This window comes from Podarcis vaucheri (genome assembly GCF_965113315.1).
Source record: "Podarcis vaucheri genome assembly, chromosome: 13".
NCBI lineage: Eukaryota > Metazoa > Chordata > Lepidosauria > Squamata > Lacertidae > Podarcis > Podarcis vaucheri.
Window position 1 is genome coordinate 35291278 of NC_138751.1, and position 17219 is coordinate 35308496.

General features: G+C 43.8%; 1 protein-coding gene across 2 annotated transcripts; it reads right to left on the reverse strand.

Annotated features, from left to right (window-relative positions):
* Positions 1-1785: 1785 nt before the first annotated feature.
* GNGT2 (G protein subunit gamma transducin 2) lies at positions 1786-14943 on the reverse strand. Of its 2 annotated transcripts, none has more exons than XM_082194575.1 (3): positions 14781-14943; positions 3942-4031; positions 1786-2208 (listed from the first exon to the last, which is right to left on the reverse strand). In XM_082194575.1, the coding sequence occupies exons 2-3, from the start codon at positions 4023-4025 to the stop codon at positions 2083-2085; spliced, it is 210 nt and encodes a 69-aa protein (XP_082050701.1). In that variant the 5' UTR covers positions 4026-4031; positions 14781-14943; the 3' UTR covers positions 1786-2082. The 2 variants fall into 2 exon arrangements, with proteins under 2 accessions (XP_082050701.1, XP_082050702.1); XM_082194576.1 differs by lacking the exon at positions 14781-14943 and adding an exon at positions 4992-5275.
* Between the last annotated feature and the right edge of the window lie 2276 nt (positions 14944-17219).

Genomic DNA, 17219 nt, shown 5'->3' on the forward strand with positions numbered 1-17219 from the left:
TCCATGCTTTGCTTTACCACAGTGCATATTTTGTGACTTTAAATCTCTGCGGGGGTTCTCTCACCAAATAGTACTTGCCCCAAACATGGGAGCCAGGAATTCTTCCTTTCTGTATCGGTTTTTCCTTGAACCAACACCACCTGAATTTGTTGGGATGTGCTTGAATTCCACCCAAAAATAGAACAACCTGGAAGCATTGTCTGAGGTACTCCTGAGGCATTTATGTTGGGACAGCAGCAGCAATGGGAACAGGCCTGAATTGCATTCAGTGGATCAGGGCGTAAATGATTAAATGGTGAGAGCCTTTTTCTTATATCCCCCCACACCCCATACATTTAAAAGAACATTTAAGCCACATCCCCCTGCAAAGAATTCTGGGAATTGTAGTTTGCCCTTTACAGAATTGTGTGTACAATTCCCAGCACCCTTAACAGTTCCCAAGTTTCTTTGAGGGGGAAATATGCTTTAAATGTACAATGTGTATGCACATTTCTGAGGTGAAATAAACAATTTCCCCCCACGGAACCCACATTTGTCCCCTTGGAATTTCTCCTCACTGCCCTCCACTTTTCCCGCCTTAGATATGTTTCTCCAATAAATGCTTGATTTGAGCTTCAAAATAAATAAACGAATCAAGAAATTCAAAGCAGGCCACATCCAATGCTGCACACAAAGATCTGCGTTTTTAATTACAAACAATTAGGTTATTGTATTTTGCACTCCACAAGACAACTGACAATTCAAAATCTGACTTGTAACGCTATCGTTATTTTACAAGACAATTATATGTGGTGATGCCGTGTAAAGAATAAGCCTCATTACTTTTAGAAAAAGCGATGGCAATTATTAATCTTTGACGATAATTATGGACAATAGGCAGGGGCTGTGTTGTTTCATCTCTTGGTTAATGTGCTCAGTGTTAATATTCATTTGTCTCACTCCATATATGACATCCCACCTGAAGCAAGGGTAGGAAAGTAAGAATAAAAGATGGCCAACTGTTCAGCGTTGGACTCCTACAGCTGTTATAAAAGCTCTATAGCCGGGAGGCTCTGAAAACTCAAGAACGGGAAAAGCTTCTATGGGGCGGTTTGGTAGAAAGAAATGGCCGGAGGGGAAAGGATTAGGCAAACACACCTTGGAGCATTTTTCTTTTCCAAATTGCCCCCTCCTCGTACTGTGCAGATGTCATAAAGACTGTGAAACTCAAGAAACTCGTGAAGAGAAAAAAGGAGTTGTGTGTATGACTTGACACAGAAAAATGTTCGGAGGGGGAAGGATTAAGCACACAACTGCTGAAACGCCTCTCTTTGGGCTTTAAAGGGGCCTTAAATGTACGGTGTGCACAGAGCCCCTTACGTCACAGATGTGGGTTATAAAATCTGTAAATGTGTGGAGAACCCTCCCTCCCCCCCTAGAAAGGGCAATTGACTCATGGAAAAAAGTCAGTGGGAGGGTGCAGCCAACGGTGGGTGGAGTCATGGCCAGAAGTGGGCGGAGTTTGAAGCACTACAGGATTTCATTGCTCTCTCTGTCTGTCTCTGCTATCCCATCTCTGCAGGTTACATGAAATTAGGCCAAGGGCCTCAGATCCCCCATCCCAGCTGTAAAAGACACTCGCTTCTTAAGAAGAAGCATCTTACACAAAGAATACTTTCCTTTGCCTACCATTTTTCTCTTGGAAACCTAGTAAGAAACAACAGCCAAACACATACAAAATAATATGCCAATCGAACTCAAAAAACTAAACCAGCAATTAAAACCAGGCTTTCTTTGGGAAACTGGTGACGTATTTACAAAATGGGAATTTATTTTATTTATTCAATTTATATCCCATCCTTCCTCTCGAAGCAACCCAAGGAATTGAACGTGAGGTCCTAAAAGAGAGATTGTCGTCTTCCTTTTTTCTTTTGGAGGAGACCACTTTCCAATTATTTTGTTCTATGTGAAACTCCAGCAAAGGAGTCCTACCCCCACCCCCCCGGCAGAAGATCATTTACACTCAGTTACACTAGACAGATTCTTACAGTCCTGGTATTTCTCGTACAGGGACACAACAATGATCTTTCGGCGGGACCGGGGTCAGCTTATTATACAGCCTCCCTTCTCCTTGAATGGGTTTTTGTCTTCTGGAACACCTTTTAAGAGAGGGTCTTCTCCAGCCATGGATTCTATATAATCCTTGAGTTCTTTTGCTGTCTTCGAGACCTGTGTGAGGAGGGGAAAAAATGAGCATCATCATTGTGGTTCTGTGGACCGGCCTAAAACTTTTTGGTACTTGATCTCTCCTGGAGCGATTCCTAGACATGTGTGGGAAAACTTGGACAAATGCAGCTCTACCCAAAACAGATTTAGGGGAACGTGGGGTGGGGGGAGTGTGCTACTGTGCAGCCAAAAGTCTTTGCACCAGTGGATCTACTTTGTTGACTACCACCCCTCAATGGGACTAATTTCTGAATAAAGCTGTCATGTGAAAGCATGCAAATTGGTGGGAGCCGGCTCTACCACTGGACAGAGTGAGGTGGTGAATGGTTAGTTATTTACTATTTTGCTTTTGCTTTTTTTAACTGCTGCAGAGGGAAGAGGGGCACTTGTGGGATTTTCTGCCCGAGATGCCCAAAATAATGTGACCACGGTTTGGTGCTCTGTACCTTGACTCTAGGAAGGGGGTGACGCCTCTTTCTGCTCCTCCTAATTTTGGCAGCAAAATGTCCTGGGCCAACACAATAAGGTAATAACTAGCAGACTCATCCCACTGGAGAAAGTCGGAAATCTCAATTTCAAACTCTTTCAGGGATTTTTGTATAGCCAAGTACTAAACTCTGGTGTGTGTGTGTGTGTGTGTGTGTGTGTGTGTGTACAAATATTCAGCAAATCCCCCTGGCTGGAAGCAAAATCCTCACTGATGTTGTCTTCATGGGTGGTATTCAATGCAAGGCCTACTCAGAGGAGACCCATTCAAGTTAATGGACACAACCAACTTAGGTTTGTGAGTTTCAATAGGCCTATTCTGAGTAAGAGTTAATTAATTGAATACCACCCCATGTGTCTTGCTACTTGAATGTTTGAAATACTCAAGTAGCTGTCTGGTTGAAACAACCCATAGTCTTTGCACTATTACATAATACAGTACAGGGCTCTGTTCAACAGGAACTTCTGCTGCACAAGACACATTCAATGTTTGGGAGCTGTGCAATACTGTTGTATCCTCGCATAAAGTAAAGGTAAAGGGACCCCTGACCATTAGGTCCAGTTGTGACTGACTCTGGGGTTGCGGCGCTCATCTCGCTTTATTGGCTGAGGGAGCCGGCGTACGGCTTCCGGGTCATGTGGCCAGCATGACTAAGCCGCTTCTGGCGAACCAGAGCAGCGCACAGAAATGGCGTTTACCTTCCCGCCGGAGCGGTACCTATTTATCTACTTGCACTTTGACGTGCTTTCCAACTGCTAGGTTGGCAGGAGCAGGGACTGAGCAACGGGAGCTCACCCTGTCATGGGGATTCGAACCGCCGACCTTCTGATCAGCAAGTCCTAGGCTCTGTGGTTTAACCCACAGCGCCACCCGCTATCCTCGCATAGCTCCCATTTATTTCAGTGGGCCTTGTGCAGGATAACTTCTCAGTGGCTTATGCTTGCTTTATTTGATCATAGCCAGAACTGAGCAACCTCCTCTTTCCACCTGACAATTTGTGCTGTGTAACTTAAAAGAACTTGCGCACGATAGGGCTGTATATACACCACACCTTTAAAACACACGACATCCTCCAAAGAACCCTGGGAATGGTAGTTCCGCCCCCCTCCCCAAGGAGTTACAATTCCCAGCCCCTTTAAACTGCATTTCCCACAATTCTTTGTATTTAAATGCATGTTGTCTGTGCAGCCTGGCACCAATTGGCCGGCCAGCATAAATATTTTGTCTCAGAGCTTTTGGGAATCATTACCATTTGTCTTTCAAGCTTCACTTCCTTTTTCAGCTGGTCTATTTCCATCTTTAGGAGCTCTTTCTCAGTCATATCCTGGGCCATCTTGCCCTGAAATCCAAAGACAAATCCATATTAGCCAATCTCACGCAGCCCCTCTGGCTTATTTTCAGGTAGTGACAACAGCAAAAGCTCCATTCTGGGGCAACTGACAACTTGTGGCGGGGGGTGATTTTCGCTGGGTCCTTAGCAGCGGGGAGGGTTAAACTCCTCCTCTTGCAGCTCAGTTTCCCTCCTCCTGTGGTATCTATTTAAAACTTTAAAATCTGTGCCCGTCAATAGATTGTAGGATTTACCACTGTTTGGTGTGTCTACTTATGCCTTAGATATTGCTTGCTCCCTACATGAAGTCATGGCAATGAAGATTCACAAAGAACCTTAATCAATTACTTAAGCAGCTTATTCAACCAGCCACCATATGCCCTTCACTTTGTTCATTGCAAAAGTTGGGTGACTTAAACAAGGCACTAAGAAGGTATGCTGCCAACAAAGGTCTGTATAGTAAAAGCTATGGTTTTCCCAGTAGTGATGTATGGAAGTGAAAGCTGGACCATAAAGAAGGCTGATCACCAAAGAATTGATGCTTTTGAATTCTGGTGCTGGAGGAGACTCTTGAGAGTCCCATGGACTGCAAGAAGATCAAACCTCTCCATTCTGAAGGAAATCAGCCCTGAGTGCTCACTGGAAGGACAGATCCTGAAGCTGAGGCTCCAATACTTTGGCCACCTCATGAGAAGAGAAGAGACTCCTTGGAAAAGACCCTGATGCTGGGAAAGATGGAGGGCACAAGGAGAAGGGGATGACAGAGGACGAGATGGTTGGACAGTGTTCTCGAAGCTACCAGCATGAGTTTGACCAAACTGCAGGAGGCAGTGGAAGACAGAAGTGCCTGGCGTGCTCTGGTCCATGGGGTCACGAAGAGTCAGACACGACTAAACGACTAAACAACAACAACAACAAGAAGGTATGCATCTGGGAAGCAAAAAAAATTAAGGGGAAATTATGGACAACCTCACTGAAATCTGGACGATGTCTCCACGCGTCGTCTTGGCTGTGCCAAGATGCTCAGAACATCCCTTTGTTGGGATGTTCTCAAGAGGAGAATCTTCTGCTTTGAAGAATCTGCTTGGTCCAAGTCTGGGACCAGAAGTGAACTCCACAAAAGAGATAGCAAAAAACCATGAAGATGCCTGTCAATATTTAGCACCTCTGCGACAGTAGACTGATGATGGAAGTTGGCAGTCCAACACAAACAGGAGGGCTGCTAGTTCCCCATCTCTGAAATGTGTGACTCTCCCTCTGTAGTCTGGATGGTACAGGCCAGGAACAGTTCGGCTGATCCATTGCTTGTACAGGTAGAGCTGAGTGAGCAGTTGAGTTCTGTGATCTCCCTAGTCGCTGTAATTGCTACACTGCATTGGCAAAATCCCATTTTTAATAGGACCGTAGAATTGTAGAGTTGGAAGGAAACCTGAGGGTCATCTTGTCCCTGCCATTCAGGAATCGCAGCTAAATTATGCATCCATGACAGATGGTCATACAGCCTCTGCTTAGAAACCTCCAAGGGATTGTTTTATTGTGTTTTAATTAGAGTGTATTTTTAATTATTGTATAATTATATTACTGTTGTGCAAATGGTTTTTTAAAATATTTTGTAGACAGCTCAGAAGCTTGTTTTGGCATTAAGCAGTATAATGACGACGAAAATAATTTATAATGGTGAAAATTCCCCACGCTGTTGTTAACATAGTAAGGAAGCAGTAAGTGGCAAAAACTATTGTAGATGCCTGTTTGAAATTACAAATTAAGGTAGACCAATAAAGGCTTCAGTATCAGGCAGAGGCAAGTATTCATCTTTAAGGCAGAATCAGTTCAGTGTCCAAACAGCTCCAAGCTTCTGAGCACAAAAGGTCAATTCCTTTCTCAACTCTCCAGAAAAATTTCAGCCAGAACCAAACAAACTATCTTGCTGTGGCTTCCATTAAGACAGACAGACCCAAGCAGGCTAAGAATCCCATTTCTCTGCTAAGGGCTGTTTAAACGGTTTGAATCACCCTGTCCTGAATTAAAGAAGCACTGCAATGTTGTTGTTGTTGTTGCTGCTGCCGCCAGTTTAAGGAGTTGGTAATGTTAGGGGTCGGGGTTAGGTAGTGAAATAATTGCCAGTCCTGTATCCTAATTTTCAAAGTTGAAATGACTGACCTGCTTCTTCTAAATGGAGCAAAACAACATTTTGCTGACCTTGCTGCTATTTCCATACAAAAGTTAAGAAGTTGCCCTTTGCTGGAGTTTTCTTTTTTCCACCCATAAGCCCCAAAGCGCTTTATTATCGCTAATGAAATAAGCCTCTCCAACCCACAGTGAGGAAGGCAAGCCTGATCTGTATTTTAGAGACCCACAGCCTGGCAAGCGGATTGTTATTGTGGCTTCTCCAAGGTCATGAAACAAAAACAAGTCAAAGTTTTGGGACCTGTTTGCCCCCAAATTTCTCCCATCGTAACATCGGCAGAAAAACACCAGCCTCTGATGATAGTTCTGGCCCACTTTGGCCCCTTCTGGGCTGCAAATGCGAATAAGTGATGGATAAAGAATAATACATAATGCTGGATTCAGATTTTGTGGAACGGCTAAAGTTGGAACTAGGCTGAAATCAGTGGCATGAATATATTGTTATAGGATTTTTGTTGGGTGTGTGTGTGTGTGTCAGTGTCAGTTTGGATGATATATTTACATAACCTCCAAACCTGTGGTTTTGTATTTGCAAGATGAGAACCTATTGTAGAGGTCTAAACAGTCTCTTTGTTCTGTTAATGGTCCTGTCCGAGCCTATTTAGGATCCTTTTTACTTGTCTAAAGAGTTGATCAAATAGAGATGTGTTGCCAGTGGAAGAGTTAGGCCTTCCCCCACTCACCTGGCTGGACACTCCTTCATGCTAGGTGTGGGAGAATAGATCACGGGGAATTTGGGCTAGTCTCATATGGAGCTGTGAAGAAGCAGAGACTTGGCTTGCTCTCTGTGCTGCAACCAAAACTATGGTTTGGGGAGGGCTCCCTAGAAACAGAATGGTCAAGGCCAGGTTCAGAAGTACTCCCAAAATACATGTCTGTGATTTCCAGAAGAATATACTACTCCATCCAGAACAACTTGAATCTCAGTCCCCAGATTGGCTGTTCTGTTCCCAGATTGGCACCTCTGTCTTGCCAGAATCCAGTCCACTGCCACCTCCATTCTGGACTCAGAAGCAGGTTTCTGGAGAAGGGTCTCCCGTACTAAGTGTTCTGCAGCAGAAGGAGGGGAGCTGCAGAACAATTGGTTATGAGGTACACATGCACAGGTTGATAGGAGAGCCCCATGTGTCTTATGTTTATGCACATGGTGCTTCGCTCATGGTGTACCCTCTGATGCTCCTGTGATTCACTGACTTTGGACCACACTTTTGAAGCTCGGGCCTCTTCTGCTCACCAGACTGGCACAAGTGTACTCGGTTAACACAAATAGGATAATTTAGGTGGTAGAGATAGAGGACCTCCTAGCTCATGACACTATGCGGCGATACTCATTAAGATCGCCATCTGATCCACATGACACAGCCTTCTCCAATTTGGTGCCCTCCAGATGTTGATGGATGTCATCTTAAGTTGTCCTAGATGTTGGGGGCATGTGTTGCTACTGCCAGACAGCACTGGCTCTCTGTTTTCTTTCTGGGTCCAATTCATGGTCTGGTTATGAAGTTTAAAGCCCTGTACAGTTTGGAACCAGGATACGTGATGGTCCATCTGCTCCCATATGAACTTGCCCTAGTACTAAGATCATCAACAATTCCCTGCCTAAATGGGTCTACCATCCTTGGTTGTCTTCTGCTGCAGTGTGAAGATCTTACTACTTCTTTTAGGAAAGCCTTCATTTTTCTGTTCTCTTTGATTGGTTTTACTGCTGCTGCTTTGTTTCATCTTAACTAATGATGATTTTACTGTTTCTATTGCATTTCACATTTAAAATATTTCTAATAGTGTTCATCCCCTTCATGGATCACTGCCTTGCTGTGGCGAAGGGGCTTGAATAACTCAGTGGAAGAACAGATCCTGAAGCTGAAGCTCCAATACTTTGGCCACCTCATGAGAAGAGAACACTCCCTGGAAAAGACCCTGATGTTGGGAAAGATGGAGGGCACAAGGAGAAGGGGATGACAGAGGACGAGATGGTTGGACAATGTTCTCGAAGCTACCAGCATGAGTTTGACCAAACTGCAGGAGGCAGTGGAAGACAGAAGTGCCTGGCGTGCTCTGGTGCCTGGGGTCACGAAGAGTCAGACACGACTAAACGACTAAACAACAACAACAGTGTTCATGTTTCCTTTTCTGACAGTCCCCTCGAACTTCCAGGCTCTTTGGTTGGGGTATTGCTTAGAGAATTTTGTTGCTGCTGTTGATATTATTTTGTGTATCTTTGGATGTGTACATTTTGATGTGTTTTATTTATTATTTAGGACTACTTTTGTTATGTTTGTAATTGTGTAACTCTTTTTATGTTGTAAGTCGCTTTGAGCATAGTTATGGAAAGAAGGCATACCAATAAAATGATGATGATGATATAAATGTTTTAAATGAATTTCAGCACTGTCCTTTGCTCGTTTACTCAGACATCAGTCCCACAGCTTTCAGTGGGGCCTGCTTCTAGTAAACGTGTGTTCCCGCCTGAATGATTGAATGAATCCTGAATCACTGCATAGGCTGGTTGTAGATTTCATGACTGAATTAGGGATTCAGTAAATTTTACTGGACACGGGTGGCGCTGTGGGTTATACCACAGAACCTAGGACTTGCCAATCAGAAGGTCGGTGGTTCGAATCCCTGTGATGGGGTGAGCTCCCGTTGCTCGGTCCCCGCTCCTGCCAACCTAGCAATTCGAAAGCACGTCAGAGTACAAGTAGATAAATAGGTACCGCTCCAGGAGGAAGGTAAACTGCGTTTCCATGTGCTGCTCTGGTTCACCAGAAGCGGCTTAGTCATGCTGGCCACATGACCCGGAAGCTGTACGCCGGCTCCCTCGGCCAATAAAGCGAGATGAGCGCCGCAACCCCAGAGTCGGCCACGACTGGACCTAATGGTCAGGAGTCCCTTTACCTTTAATTTTTTTTGCCCTTCAATAACATTAGATGGTTTTGCCAAAAAAACCATCAGATTTCATACAAGGGTGTGTTCAGCGAGGATGTGAAGGAAGATTGTTGAAATGAGCTTGTCTCCTCTTTAAGGCAAACCATTGTATTGGTGAATGAACCAAATGCTTGCGATACAATCTCAGATGAAGGAATAAGGCGTTGTCTTATTCTCAAAGTGGTTTAACAACCAATCCCTCTTTCCAGAGGAAATTGTAGCTCTGTGAGAGGAATAGGAGACTCCTAGCAACTCTCAGGATCCTTAACAAACTATAGTTTCCAGGATTCTATGGGGGAAAGCTCTTTAAAGTGGCATGATACTGCTTTAATTGTGCAATGCAGATGGGATCTTAGTTAAGTTAAATTTACACTAGAGCCTTTACATTAGAACACAAGCTCAGAACACTGACTTTCAAGCTGTGTTACAGTAAACTCTTGAGTTTCTCAGAAGTTTAACAGGGCTCCCCACCGATCTTTGAACTTGTCCTTCTAACCACTGCCTCATATGGCTTTCTGATTTGAAGATCAGTAATGGCTGACAAAGTCTACTTCCTCAGCATTTGAATTATACTCTTTTTTAAAAAAAATAAATATGATTTTTAGTTATATACATTTCAATAGTTTTAGAATCATTCTAACATTTCAGAACTCGACTTCCTCCTCTTTCTGTGGTTCCTTACATTATTTTTTTTTTACATTTCCTGTGTATTCTAAATTAACTTATTCTTTTATTCATCTACTTTAAATATATGCTCTTATGAAACTGCAGGTTATTACAATAATCCTGTCAATGACCTTATCTGATTACAGTTTGTTTGTAAATATTCAATAAACCATTTCCATTCTTTTATTAAAAGTTTATTATCTTGATTTCTTAGTTTTCTGGTAAGATTCGCCATTTCTGCATATTCCACAAGTTTTTATATTCGTTCTTTTGGATACAGTTGGGACCTTCTTCTTCCTTCCATTTTTAGGCTAATAACATTTTTGCCGCTGTAGTCACAAACATGTGTAAATTTCTATACTGCTTAGGTAGTTCTATCCCTATAATTCCCCAAAGGAAAGCTTCTATGTTTTTGGTTTTTTTAAAGAAATGTTATTTTAAACATCTTTTTCCATTCATTATATATCATTTCCCAGTAAGCTGTAATCTTACTACAAGACCACCACATATGATAAAAAATACTTTTTCTCTTTGCATTTCCAACACATTTGATTTTGATTTATACATTTTTGCCAATTTACTTGGTATTAGATACCATCTATGTAACATTTCCATGTAGTTTTCTTTTAAACCATATCATGCTGTAAATTTTATATCCAGTCGTTCCCATGCTTCCATAGCTATATTATAACCAATATCTATTGTCCAATGTATTATTGAAGATTTTACTTGCTCATCCTTTGTCTCCCATTCCAATAATATCTTATACATTTTAGACAGCACTTTACATTCCAACAGATCTCTCTCCAATTGTGATATTTGTTCTCCAAACCCTCGTATCCTATCTTTCTTAAATACTTCATTCAAGTGATGATATTGTATCCCTATTGTTAGCTTTCCTGATAAATCTTTAAATTCTTTTAATTTATACTCTCCTCCCTCTTGTTTTAATAAAGTTCTATAAGGTGTTCAACCTTCTATCATGTTCTTTTTCTTTATTGCTATTGCTTTCAATGGTGAGAGCCAAAGTGATGTTTTCGTCTCCAATAATTTTTTGCATTTATCCCATACTCTATACAAATTTTTCCTAATTATATGATTTGTAAATCCTTTATGTACTTTCACCTTTTCATACTACAAATAAGCGTGCCAAACAAAAATATTATCATGACCTTCTAGGTCTAAGATATGTGGATTCTTCACTGTCATCCATTCCTTCAACCAACAAAGACAAGATGCTTCATAATATAATCTCATATCCGGCAGGGAGAAACCTCCTCTCTCTTTTGCATCTATCAGTATTTTATATTTTATTCTTGGTGTTTTTTTCCCTTGCTATATATATTTAGAAATATCTTTTTGTCATACATTGAAACAATCTATCTTGCTGATCACCGGAATTGTTTGAAACAAAAATAACATTTTTGGTAATACATTCATTTTCATAGTTGACACGGTATTATATTTTAAGACAACCAACAGGGATGAATGGGTGGAGGAACATCCATCCATTGGTTAAAAGGTGCAGAAAGGAATCTTTTTAGTTGTCTTCTTCTGTAGACATTGTAAGAACCAATCCCAACTCTCCTGCCCCATAGGCTCTCCCCTTTCCCTGCAATTTGTCATGGGCACCATTTTTCCTTTCCTCTACTCTTGTACTGTTTTGCCAATGGGCCAAAATACTTAATCCAATCTGCACAGCTCTGTTCAGATAAACCAGCACTGCTTGCGCCAATGCCAACACAGTTCCCATCTAATGCATTAGATGGAACTGATTTGGAAAGATCATATTAATTGTACTTGACATGTCGGTCCAATGTGTGTCTTTCCAAAGCTGCTCAAAACCAGTTTGCAGAACATGATTTCCTAAGTTGTATGGCGTTTGGGGTGTTTATTGACCGTAAGTGAAACAGTGCCCCACCCTAAAAGCATTTCGAGGTCAAAACAATTCCTCATTTTCTCTTTCCCCTTCGCTCAACTAGAGTTTTGTCGTGAACCCAGCCACTGACAGCATCAGGGCAGAACTACAGTCAGCAGAATGTTCAGGAAAGACCAAAACTTTGCTGTAAATGAAGCAAGACACTTGCTATCTGAAGAGAGGCCCCAGCAAGACCACCATGTCCAGAGTCTAAAGTGGCACAGCCAGACCCTCCAAGTGTCCCTATTTTCCAGGAACAGTTGCGGATTTACAGACACTCTCCCGGTTTCTGATTTGATTCCGGAATGTCCCGCTTTCCCTATTTTCACCGGAGAAATGTTGGAGGGTAGGAGTTATGCAACCCGCCCTGAGCCAGGGAGATAAGTGACTAGACAACCTTTAGAAGACATCTAAAGATAGCCCTGTATAGGGAAGTCTTTAGAATGTTTTTATATACATTGGAAGCCACCCAGAGTGGCTGGGGCAACCCAGTCAGATGGGTGAGTTATAAAAAATAAAATTGTTGTTGTTGCTGAATAGGACACCCCTATTTTCATTGGAGAAATGTTGGGGGGTATGCAGCTGGACCTATTGACAGGAGAACTTCTTATGCTGCCTAGTGCAGAGCGTTTTTAGCCTGACCCTGGGAGTGACATCCACACAATAAATTTAAAGCACTCGTATACTGCATTAGCAGTCATGGCTTCACCCAGAGAATCCTGGAAGCTGTAGTTGGCTAAGGACACTGGGAATCATCACCCTGTGAGCAGGGTCTCCTAAGAACTTTCAGCACCCTTAATAAGTGACAGTTCCCAGAATCCTTTGCAGGAAGGCATGACTGCTGAAGTACTGCTTTAAATATATGGTGTAGATTTGCCCAAAAAAGAAGTGCCTGAAGGAAAGCCTTCCTATATATAGGAGCCCTATATTCTAAACAAAATGCTTGTTTAACCTGGAAGTAGGCTGTATGAATTGTGTATTGTTTTGTAATGATTTGTTGGGTCTCTGGAGTGTAATGAAGATTGATGATGATGATGATGTATAGATAGATAGACAGATAGATAGATAGATAGATAGATAGATAGATAGATAGATAGATGATAGATAGATAGATAGATAGATGTTGTTGTTGTTTCTCAGGACCTTAAGTACCTTGTTAGGTACTTAAAGGTCTCAGGGCACAATCCCAACACAGGAATGTGCATAAATATATAAAATGCCTCTGAGAATATTAAGATGGTAGGACGGCTGGAATCACACCAGCCCTGCATTTTGCAGCATGGTGGGGATAAGGGCAATGGCTGAACTTCCAATCCCAGGCATGTTTTATACTTTTATGAATTTACAGGGGCTTGTGGAAACATTTCTGTTAAATCGGCTCTCTGCCTCATTGAGCCACCCCTAATCCCAAAACATAGCTATGGCTAGAGAAGTGAAGGCCTGGAAAAACTTCAAATTTAGGGAGGAGAAACGCAGGTCCCTGGCCAATTTTTTTTGGTAACAAATAAGATGCGGGGGGAACAGGAAAAAACCTCCAATTTCCCCACCACCACCTCACAAGGCCTTCATATGCCTAGCTGTGGCAGGGATGTGGAACACGAGATTTCATAGGCTTGCCTGTCACCACATTAATGTCTTTTCTACATGACAAAGATTTGTGCGGTTTTTTTGCTTAGTTTTAAAATAACTTTTAAAAAGCTACTCTTTCTAGGTATCACCTACCATCATTTTTTAGTCTTGCCCCTGCCATTTTAAAAGGTAAAGGTAAAGGTACCCCTGCCCGAACGGGCCAGTCTTGACAGACTCTGGGGTTTGTGCGCCCATCTCACATCTATAGGCCGGGGGCCAGCGCTGTCCGGAGACACTTCCGGGTCACGTGGCCAGCGTGACAAAGCTGCATCTGGCGAGCCAGCGCAGCACACGGAACGCCGTTTACCTTCCCGCTGGTAAGCGGTACCTATTTATCTACTTGCACCCGGGGGTGCTTTCGAACTGCTAGGTTGGCAGGCGCTGGGACCGAGCAGCGGGAGCGCACCCCGCCGCGGGGATTCGAACCGCCGACCTTTCGATCGGCAAGCCCTAGGCGCTGAGGCTTTTACCCACAGCGCCACCCGCGTCCCCCTGCCATTTTAGTGGCTGCTTGTTTTCTAACTTTTCAAACAGTTTACAAAGCTTCTCTGACGTATGACTTGAGTGGTTGAATTTGCCGTCGTTTATTACCGGTATTTTGTGTTGCCTTGGTTTCTGGTGTGCCTTGGTATCACTGTTAAATATTTTACAGGGGTTTTTCTTTTTAAGAAATCAAGCTGTTATTTGTTGCCTGGGGAATCTATATTCCAGGGCAATAAGTACATAAATAAATAAAACGGAAATAACTCAGTTTCAACCCCATCTACAGTGCTGACGTACGTTACTGAATGCAATGCATATTATATGTTCTGTGCCATGTTGGGAAGGCTTTTTACTTTACAAAAAAAGTCAAGTAGGCAGCATATAAATAATGAAATTATAATCATCATCATCATCATCGGGGCATTGTGGCTTTTTTAATAGGCACTCCTCCCATCAATGCGTGTGTGCATGTGCATCTGTGGGCATGCATACCAGTGGCACTAATCTTTCTGTCACACCGCTTCCATTTCTCTTTAAAACCATCAAGCCATTGTCTTTCTCCACATCCAAAATCAGACTGTAGGAACCTGTCTCTGCATGCAGGTAGCAGCAGGTGGATTTGACGTATAAAACTTCTACCCCAAATACCCTTAACGCAAACTCCTTCAAACTCATCCCTTTGCCCCAGTAAAATGTGCATAGGTCAGTGCTTTTTTTCTTTAAAAAATGTTTAGGGGTACTCTCGTTTTGACTCAAGAAAATCACCATTTTATAGTTCAAATCAGGAAAAATAAATACAGTAAATGGACAAAGATTCACAAAATGTTTAGGGGTATGTGACCCCCCCCCTGCGTTCCCCCAGGAAAAAAAGCACTGGGTAAGGTGACCTACAGCAATTTTGTTTTCCCATCACAAGACAATCCTGGTCTGTTCAAGGAGAGAACACCTACCTCTTTTGATGTGTTCCCCCCTCCAAAGCTCCACTGTGTTTTAGAGATACATTTGCCTGCGCTGGTGAGATGATGTCCTCTGCCGTGTCCACTTGTCGGCTCGAAGACGTCTTCGGTATTAGGTGGTGACTTGCTTTGGAACTGATTGTCTCCTGTCCTTAATCTGATAATAGACTCAGCAAGTTAAAACTGGTCAGGTGTTTTGACTTAACCTCAAACTCAGGGTAAGGGGGAAGAGGGGGGGGAGGAGACAACAGATGGCACATTTGGGGGGGAAGGCAGATCAATAGATCTATCTGCAGACAAACATTAAAACATTGCAAAATCAGACCTTGGGAATCCCTAACTCTGAACCCCCAAGGTCTCTATAGCCATTCATGGACCACTATGTTTTGCCCGCCACCCATTTACTGTAGAGCAGAGTTTCCCAAACCTGATTCCATCTGTTTTTTTGGACTACAATTCCCATCATCCCTGACCACTGGTCCTGCTAGCTAGGAATGATGGGAGCTGTAGTCAAAAAGCAGCTGGAGACCCAAGTTTGGGAAACCCTGCTCTAGAGAGTCAGAGGTGTGACAGCATTGTTGACTCAGTGCCCAAACCTGTTTCCATTGCCAGGACTGACTCCACCTGGGAGAGACTAAGCCAGCCTTCACCAGCCTTGTGTCTTCCAGATGTTTTGAACACAAACACTATCAGCCCCAGCCAGAACAACTGTGCTGGCTAGATGGGAGGAGAGTTGTCCAAAACTTCTGAGGGGCCAAACCTGCATTACATAATGATGGAGGACAGGTGGCCTTGGAGCAAAACGAGACTGCATGCCCATCACCAGGCATAGGCAAACTTGGCCCTCCAGATGTTTTGAGACTACAATTCCCATCATCCCTGACCATTGGCCCTGTTAGCTAGGGATGATGGGAGTTGTAGTCCCAAAACATCTGGAGGGCCGAGTTTGCCCATGCCTGCCCATCACCAATAAATAACTACGGCACATCGCCATACCCCGCCCATCTGGCTGCGTTTCCCAACCACTCTGGCCAGCTACCAACAAAATATTAAAAATACAATAAAACATCAGACATTAAAAGCTTCCCTAAATCTAAACAACTGAGCCTAGGACTTGCCAATCAGAAGGTTGGCGGTTCGAATCCCCGTGACGGGGTGAGCTCCCATTGCTCGATCCCTGCTCCTGCCAACCTAGCAGTTCGAAAGCAAGTTAAAGTGCAAGTAGATAAATAGGTACCACTGTGGCGGGAAGGTAAATGGCGTTTCCGTGTGTTGCTCTGGTTCGCCAGAAGCGGTTTAGTCATGTCGGCCACATGACCCGGAAGCTGTCTGCAGACAAATGCCGGCTCCCTCGGCCAGTAAAGTGAGATGAGCGCCACAACCCCAAAGTCGTCCACGACTGGACCTAACGGTCAGGGGTTCCTTTACCTTTACCTAAATAGGACTGCCTTCAGATGTCTTCTAAAAGTCAGATAGTTGTTTATTTCCTTGACATCTGGTGGGAGGGTGGGTGCCACTACCAAGAAGGCCCTCTGTCTGGTTCCCTGTAGCCTCACTTCTCACAGGGAGGGAACCACCAGAAGGCCCTCAGAGCTGGACCTCAGTGTCTGGGCTGAATGATGGGGGTGGAGAAGCGCCTTCAGGTATACTAGGTCGAGGCCGTTTAGGGCTTGAAAGGTCATCACCAACACTTTGAATTATACTGGGAACCAATGTAGGTCTTTCAGGACTGGTGTTATGTGGTCTCGGCGGCCACTCCCAGTCACCAGTCTAGCTGCTGCATTCTGGATTAGTTGTAGTTTCCGGGTCACCTTCAAAGGTAGCCCCACGTAGAGCGAATTGCAGTAGTCCAAGCGGGAGATAACTTGAGCATGAACCACTCTGGCAAGACAGTCCGCGGGCAGGTAGGGTCTCAGCCTGCGTACCAGATGGAGCTGGTAGATAGCTGCCCTGGACACAGAGGACATGGACAAGTATGAGTCCAAAATGACTCCCAGGCTGCACACCTGGTCCTTCAGGGGCACAGTTATCCCATTCAGGACCAGGGAGTCCCCCACACCTGCCTGTCCCCTGTCCCCTCAAAACGGTACTTCTGTCTGTAGCGCCTGCAGGTGCAGAGGAATAGCTTTCAGGTAGGGATCAGCCCCAGACCTCTCTCTTTTGGGTGGGGAGAAATTAACTTCAGAAGCTGGCTCATGAAGACCCAAGGTCAAATTCAAGTTGTTTTTGTGGGCACAGCATCCCTGTATGAGTTATCCTCCAGAGTTACTTAGAGGCTTAACGCAAGCAGAGCTGGATAGATGTCAAGAGGGCAGTGCGCGCTCTCTCTCTCTCTCTCTCTGCCCTGGCCCAGCTGCAGCAATCTTCTGTTTCATTTGGTCTACTGATTAGGGATTTAACATCCGGAATATCTCAGCTCCCCTCCCTCTCGGC

Excerpts from the sequence above, each read along its gene's own strand:
- GNGT2 (XM_082194575.1), bottom strand. The coding sequence starts at position 4,025 with ATGGCCCAGGATATGACTGAGAAAGAGCTCCTAAAGATGGAAATAGAC. Across the intron at positions 2,209-3,941 it reads TGAAGCTTGAAAGACAAATG|GTCTCGAAGACAGCAAAAGA; the intron begins GTAATGATTCCC and ends CTCCTCACACAG.